This window comes from Lolium rigidum, chromosome 3 (genome assembly GCF_022539505.1).
Source record: "Lolium rigidum isolate FL_2022 chromosome 3, APGP_CSIRO_Lrig_0.1, whole genome shotgun sequence".
In the NCBI taxonomy this organism is placed as follows: domain Eukaryota; kingdom Viridiplantae; phylum Streptophyta; class Magnoliopsida; order Poales; family Poaceae; genus Lolium; species Lolium rigidum.
In genome coordinates this window covers 54,185,749-54,193,828 of record NC_061510.1, presented here as the reverse complement: position 1 = coordinate 54,193,828, position 8,080 = coordinate 54,185,749, and the positions used below count along the sequence as shown (strand labels likewise).

General features: G+C 52.0%; 1 protein-coding gene across 1 annotated transcript; it reads left to right on the top strand.

Moving 5' to 3' along the window:
- Positions 1-4,754: 4,754 nt before the first annotated feature.
- Positions 4,755-6,152, top strand: LOC124696115. The gene is made up of 3 exons (XM_047228890.1): positions 4,755-5,115; positions 5,518-5,684; positions 5,901-6,152. The coding sequence occupies exons 1-3, from the start codon at positions 4,824-4,826 to the stop codon at positions 6,105-6,107; spliced, it is 666 nt and encodes a 221-aa protein (XP_047084846.1). The 5' UTR covers positions 4,755-4,823; the 3' UTR covers positions 6,108-6,152.
- The last annotated feature ends 1,928 nt before the right edge of the window (positions 6,153-8,080 follow it).

Genomic DNA, 8,080 nt, shown 5'->3' with positions numbered 1-8,080 from the left:
AAAGAGCTGGCAATGGGATTCTCAGTCCCAAATTAATTAACCTTCATAATGTTACAAAAATAGACACTCCTCCATGTTATGTGATTGTTCGACGGCACCCGAGGATTCGGTTAGCCATGGCTTGAGAAAGCAAAGGTGGGGAGGAGTGTCATCTAAATAAAACTAAAATAAAAAGGCACTCCTTCATGGTATGAGATTGTTGGCAGGCACCCGAGGATTCGGTTAGCCATGGTTTGTGAAAGTAAAGGTTGGAAGGAGTGCCACCAAAAAATAAAAATGTTTCATGGGAGCCGCTCTTTGAAGGTTTGTCTGGCAAGGGGGTTAGAGTGCCCATTACCATTCGTTGACAACAACAAACACCTCTCAAAACTTTACTTTTATGCTCTCTCTATGTTTTCAAAATGAAAGCTCTAGCACAAACATAGCAATCAATGCTTCCCTCTATGAAGGGCCATTCTTTTACTTTTATGTTGAGTCAGTTTACCTATTTCCTCCCATCTCAAGAAGCAAACACTTGTGTTAACTGTGCATTGATTCTTACATGCTTGCTTATTGCACTTGTTATATTGCTTTGCATTGACAACTATCCATGAGATATATGTGTTACAAGTTGAAAGCAACCGCTGAAACTTAATCTTCCCTTGTGTTGCTTCAATGCCTTTACTTTGAATTTATTGCTTTATGAGTTAACTCTTATGCAAGACTTATCGATGCTTGTCTCGAAAGTACTATTCATGAAAAGTCTTTGCTATATGATTCAGTTGTTTAATCATTATCTTTATCATTGCTTTGAATCGCTGCATTCATCTCATATGCTTTACAATAGTATGATTAAGATCATGTTGGTAGCATGTCACTTCAGAAATTATCTTTGTTATCGTTTACCTACTCGAGGACGAGTAGGAACTAAGCTTGGGGATGCTGATACGTCTCCGACGTATCGATAATATCTTATGTTCCATGTTTGTTTTATGACATTACCTACATGTTTTGTTCACACTTTATGATGATTTTATATGTTTTCCGGAACTAACCTATTGACGAGATGCCGAAGTGCCAGTTCCTGTTTTCTGCTGTTTTTGGTTTCATAAATCTTAGTAAGGAAATATTCTCGGAATTGGACGAAATCAACGCCCAGAGTCTTAGAATTGGACGAAGCTTCCAGAACACCCGAGAGCCGCCAGAGGGGAGCCCTGGGGGCCCCACACACCAGGCTGGCGCGGCCAGGGTGTGGGCCGCGCCCCCTATTGTGTTGTCGCCTCGTCAGCCCTCCGACTCCGCCTCTTCGCCTATATAAAGGTCCCTGACCTAAAACATCGAGACGAAAAAGCCACGGTACGAGAAACCTTTCCGAGCCGCCGCCATCGCAAAGCCAAGATCTGGGGGACAGGAGTCTCTGTTCCGGCACGCCGCCGGGACGGGGAAGTGCCCCCGGAAGGCTCCTCCATCGACACCGCTGCCATCTCCACCGCCATCTTCATCAACGCTGCTGTCTCCCATGAGGAGGGAGTAGTTCTCCATCGAGGCTAAGGGCTGTACCGGTAGCTATGTGGTTAATCTCTCTCCTATGTACTTCAATACAATAATCTCATGAGCTGCCTTACATGATTGACATTCATATGATGATGCTTGTAATCTAGATGTCATTATGCTAGTCAAGTGGATTTTACTTATGTGATCTCCGGAGACTCATTGTCCCACGTGTGTAAAGGTGACAGTGTGTGCACCGTGTGGGTCTCTTAGGCTATATTTCACATAATACTTATTCACTGTTATGAATAGCATAGTGAAGTGCTTATTTATATCCCTTTATGATTACAATGTGCTTTGTATCACTATTAATCTATGTGCTACTCTAGTGATGTTATTAAAGTACTCCATTCCTCCTGCACGGTGTAATGGTGACAGTGTGTGCATCGTGTAGTACTTGGCGTAGGTTATGATTGTAATCTCTTGTAGATTATGAAGTTAATTATTGCTATGATAGTATTGATGTGATCTATGCCTCCTTCATAGTGTGATGGTGACAGTGTGCATGCTATGTTAGTACTTGGTGTAATTGCAATGATCTATCATGCACTCTAAGGTTATTTAAATATGAATATCGAATATTGTGGAGCTTGTTAACTCCGGCATTGAGGGTTCGTGTAATCCTACACAATTAGTGGTGTTCATCATCCAACAACAGAGTGTAGAGTGGTTTTATTATGTGATCAATGTTGAGAGTGTCCACTAGCGAAAGTATAATCCCTAGGCCTTGTTCCCGAATACTGAAATCGCTGCTTGTTTACTGTTTTGCTGCATCTGTACTGCCTGCAATATTACCACTATCAACCACACGCCAGTTGTAGCATCAAGCTATTTTCTGGTGCCGTTACTACTGCTCATATATAATCATACCACCTGTATTTCACTATCTCTTCGCCGAACTAGTGCACCTATACATCTGACAAGTGTATTAGGTGTGTTGAGGACACAAGAGACTTCTTACTTTGTGGTTGCAGGGTTGCTTGAGAGGGATATCTTTGACCTCTTCCTCCCTGAGTTCGATAAACCTTGGGTGATCCACTTAAGGGAAAACTTGCTGCTGTTCTACAAACCTCTGCTCTTGGAGGCCCAACACTGTCTACAGGAAAAGAAGCGTGAGTAGACATCACCGAACGAAGAGGAGATCCACGAGATGATCACCTCCGGCTCCATGGCCGCCGCTGCGAGCCCGGGGTTCTTCATGGCCGCCGCCGCTGCGAGCCCGGGGTTCTTCACGCAAGAGGAGGCGAGGGCGACGGCAGCTATCGCGGCGCGCAACGAGTATGTGGAGGATGTGGCCGACGGAAGCCAAGCCATCGAAGAAGAAGACGAAGAAGAAGAACAGCCAACTCAAGCCGCCGCCAACCTGTCGAAGGGGAAGAAGAAGAGGAAGAAGAAGAGGAAGAAGGACTCGCCGCCTGCCGAACCGCGTATCAAATGGACGCCGAAGGAAGAGGAGTGCCTCGCCGGAGCTTGGATGACCGTGTCCATGAACGGCATAATCGGGGCCAATCAGTCGTTCGACACATATTGGCTTCGAGTGAAGCAGGCGTACGACGAACGCAAACTCGTCGATCCCTACTTCAACAAGACGAACATGAACGTGTACCGGGGAGACAAGGCAATGGCTACCCATTGGGGGCTCATGCAGACGGCGTGCAACAAATGGCACGGCATACAGGAGGAGGTCGAAGAACGGCCGATCAGCGGCCATGACTTGGAGCAAAAGGTATGCTCCGTCGACCCTGCATCACCGAGGTTAGCTGTGCACCGTGTACATCGTCGTGATCTGACCCGTATCGCCGTGCTCTTTTTCCCCAGCTGCGCCGTGCTTTGGACATGTACACGGACGACACCGGCATGCAGTTCAAGTTCCTGAACGTCTACGCCCGCCTCGAGAACTGCGAGAAGTGGAAGGAAACCCGCACGACCCTCTCGAACAGCAAGACCGAGCAGTACAATCCCGACGCTCCGGCGGCTGGCGCGGCGGAAGGGCGCCCTGAACTCGGCCAGAAGAAGCTCAAAGAGCTCAAAAAGACGGGCGATCCCGCCGACAGGATGCAGGCGTCGATCGACAAGTGCTGGGCCGACTTGAGGTCGCACGCCGACGGGAGGAACGACAAGTTCGACGGCAGGTGGCGGGAGATGCTCGCCAACCAAGGCGTCCGGATCGCCCTGCTGAAGACGACGGCGGTGGCGAAGAAGAGGAACACAGACTTGGCGCTCCTGATGGGCGGCGGCAACATGGAACTGATGGACGAGGATACGAGGAATTGGTACCAGGGCCACCGCAGCGACATCCTCCGAGCCACTCCGGCCAGTCCTTCGTCGTCTCCGCCGGCTTCTACCTCGGCTTCCTCACCGTCTACCTCGTCGACTGCCGCTGCTTCGACGTCCACTGCCGCTGATTCGTCGTCGACTGCCGCAGCCGCTTCGGCCACGGCGTGTGAGGAAACTGGCCGTCGGACACCGCCGTGCCGGCCGGGACTGCCGATGAGCCTGTTTCCATCTAATATCCCTTCGATCGCCGATCTGTGGCTGATCCTTTTGCTCCTTTTGCCGATCAACTGGCTGTACTTGTAGCGCGGGGCGATGCTTTGTTTGAATTTAAACTATGTCCGCCGAACTCCGGGTGGACGACTGAAAATACGGAACTCCCCACGACTTAATTTCGTCCAATCCGACGGTTGTTTCGTCCGGATTTCGCCGTGGGGAGCGCCAACGAGTGGAGATGCTCTTAGGGCTCACCATATTTCAGCAGACAGCCAAAGAAGTTCCCTCTACATATATATAACCACATTATTTAAACGGGATTACAGGATCGTTGTCTCATTCATGCCGCTACACGCTCGACCGGTCGACCCCCACTCTACACACGCGACGGCTGAGAAAAAGCAACGGTGGATCGGCCGACCTCGATCGCCTCATGCGTGCACGGTCAAGTAACGTGGATTGTAGCTAAATTCGGCACACCGGCCAGGTCGAGTTAGGCGTCGGAACCAGTGATGGTGGGAAGGAAAAATACCTAATTATTAACTTCAGTCACACTTAGCCGGCCGCGTCCACGTAAACATCGGAGACGAGACGAGACGAGACGAGGCAGGCAGCCAAGTACCGTGCTACAGCGCGCAGCCGTCGGCCTCGAGCTGTTCGTCCTCCCAGCGCCAGCCAGCCGGGTTATAAAACGGTCGCCACTGCCACCTGCGACGCTCACTCGCCCACCTCTCCCCAACGGAACAAGAAAACAAATTGAGAGAGGACGCGAGGAGCGCGCGTGCGCGGCGGCGTGAGCTAACATGGGTAACTGCCAGGCGGTGGACGCGGCGACGGTGGTGATCCAGCACCAGGGCGGCGGCCGCACGGAGCTGCTCTACTGGGCGCTCCCGGCGGGGGAGGTCATGGCGAACAACCCGGGCCACTACGTCGCCGCCGTGATCACCGTGCCGCAGACCCCCGCCGCCGCCGGCGCCACCTCAACGAAGGGCGGGGCCACGGTGGCCGCGGCGGCTCCCGTGAAGCACCTCAAGCTGCTCCGGCCCGACGACACGCTCCAGCTCGGCCGCGTCTACCGCCTCGTCAGCTTCGAAGGTACGTCCAAGCCAAGCGCCCACCACCCCTTCCTGCAGCTCGGCTTCGCTCGGCATTAACTTGTTGCGCGTGTACCACTCCGCCGGCTGTGCTAGGCCGGCGGGCGGTGCGTCAGGACTCAGGACAAGGATTAGTGTGTCATGATTCGTGCCAGTCGCCGTCCGCTTAAATGCCTTTTTTTGACTAGTAGTAGTATAGTTAGAGCGGCAGATTAAGTGGAGCTTTTCCGTAGTAATTTCCTAGACTGAGTTGGCGCTCTAAAAAAGTGTCACCATTTAATTGAACTCTTCTGCCTAACTCAGTACTCCATGGTGTCACTATTGCCGTCGTATTTCCTGGCCGTGCTGCCGCTCTTTCCACCAAACTAACGATTTTTTCCTCCATTGGTGTGCGATCGAGCAGAGGTGCTGAAGGAGTTCGCGACGAAGCGGCATGTCAAGCTCAGCCGCGTCATGGTCAAGGCCAAGGACGAGCACGAGGAGGTGGCGCAGAAGCCGGCCAAGCCTCGCCGCCGGCGAGGCACCAGCGGCGGCGGCGCGCGCGAGGAGTCCGACCGATCACTCGCGAAGGTGCGCTCGTGTCCCCTACCCTCCACATTACTCACTTGCACATAGGCACATACACACCGACACGCGGTGTCATTCCAACCACCGCCTCGCCAAATCTTTGGGTCGTGATCCGTTCGGTCGCCATCGAACCATCCACCGATCGATCGCAGCCCGAACTAGTTAATGTCCGGAAACTGCTATGTCAACAACCTTGAACTTTTCCATTTACTAATCCAGGTCATGCGCCAGTCGGAGCAGCAGGAGGACGCCACAGCCACAGCTGCAGCTGCGCCGAAGACGGGAAGCGACGCGGCGTCGGAGCCTGCCGTCGACGAGGACGACTGCGACCTGGAGTCGCTGCTGCCGCACGGCTTGGCGCTCGGCCGGCGGATGGGCCGGCAGTGGAAGCCCGCCCTCCAAAGCATCGCCGAAGGGCGAGACTGACGGCCGGCGGCGAGGCTGATCGGCGGAGTACACGGACACGGACAGTGGGTAGTGAACTAGTAACGCAGCTGGGTAAATACTGGGGCGTGTAGCTACAGGGTGTGTAAAATAAGCTTTAAACCTTGCGGTGATCCTCCAGATGTTCAGCAGTAGTAGCACCATTCCGTTCATGTATGAATCGATGATTGTAAAAGTGTGTACCTGAGATAACTAGATCTTTGGGTGAATTTGACTACTCCGTAGTCAAGTTGGGGCATGGCGATGGAAGAGCTGCTCGAGGTTTTTGGACGGAACTTCGCGGGAGGCGAGCCTCCGCCATTATTACGCATCGGGAAGCTCAATTTCACTCTACTAGCAAAATAGGGATGCTCAATTGATCTCCGGTCAGAGGGCGGCTCATGTTAGCACCTGCCGGTCCAAGCGCCGAGCACCCGCCATGCACGTGTAGCACAGGAGACTTTCCGTTTCGCCAGTCCCGACGAACACGAGGGAACGAACACGTGCACTCGTGCGACGCGAGCTCGATCCGGCGCATGGGAGCACGGCGATCTCCACAGGGGAATCCCTGGTGTTCCTGACCGGGCTACGGGACAAAGCCTTGGGCGACAGGGATCCGTCAGTGTTTCAGGGGATGGGATGGAATGGATGCGTGTGGTGTGGGAGATGATGGACCTGACCTGATCGAACTTGACAGAGCGAGCGTAGACCGGCGGTGACATGATCGCCCTGCACTTTGCACTGCAGCCGGCATCTGTCCGACGCTGCGATGCGTGTAGCTCAGGGCTCGAGAGCTTGCCTAGCGTCCGAGACAAGAAAGCTCGACAAGAAATGTGCCTGCGGCGTCCTCAGTTTGCGCCATGGATACATAGCTCCCGGAGGCAAAAGTTCCTGGAGCAGCATATACATACACGAGCGTCCATCGTTTGGCAAAAGATTCGTTCCAGTGGTAACCTGATGGATGGATCAGAGATTCAGAGTCCATCACCCGACTACGACTAGCAGTGCTAGCCCTAGCTGCGCCCCGAGTCCATTTGTTCTCCCCTGGGCATTGCGGTGTCATAGACTCATAGTCAAGGCAGTGCTGCCAGTCTCTGATCTCTCGTATGAAAGTAATGATCTCTACGTCTTGTTATCCATCTCCAAATGCAACAAAACAATGCAAACAAAGAGAGCATTGTTCTTCATCTTCAATCGGTGTCAGATTGGTTGAGCCCAAAACCCTAACCGTGATGCTAAACCCGGCATTTCCGGTAGACCGGACAGGAGAAACATGACCAAGTAAAAAAGAAAAGATTAAGCATCCACCAGCCTCCCTCCAACGATACCTCAGGGTTATCGGTAGTATTATAGTATTGGACAGAAAATCGCCAACAGCTTTTGGTAAGCAGTCTTCAACATCTTGGCTCTAGCACCTTTCTGCAAACCAGAATAAACTCACTGTGCCTAGAGGCGCGACATAAACTAACTTTCTCTCGCGGATGAATATAAATATGACATGCATGGCCTCTTTTCATCATTTTAGATTTTGTATCAAGGCGTGCATCAAGAAGGAGGCGGTCACGAACCATGTCATAATCCAAGGTATGCTAGCTCCCATAGTAACTCTCGACGGCAACATCGACTGTGGATGGCAGCAACATTGACGATGAGCGAACAGGAGGGGACGGTGTCGGAGAAGCATGCGGCGATAGATCAGCCTCCTTTGATTTGATTGGTGCTATGTCGTCTTGTAATATTAGTGTTCGTACTTGGCATTTTGGTGGCAGGAACTTTGAATTAATCACCGAGACTATTTGCTTTGTGAATTTGCAGTTTTTTCCTTCAAAAAATTGGTTTGAAATATGTTTGAGGGATGAAGTTAGGTAGAGGCGCCTCTCAAAAGCGGCAACCTGCGCAGGAGGACCCATTTTGGTATGTCTGGCACATGTGTTGGGCGTCGTTTAAGGGACTTGCTTGGATGCTCTAAGGGCATC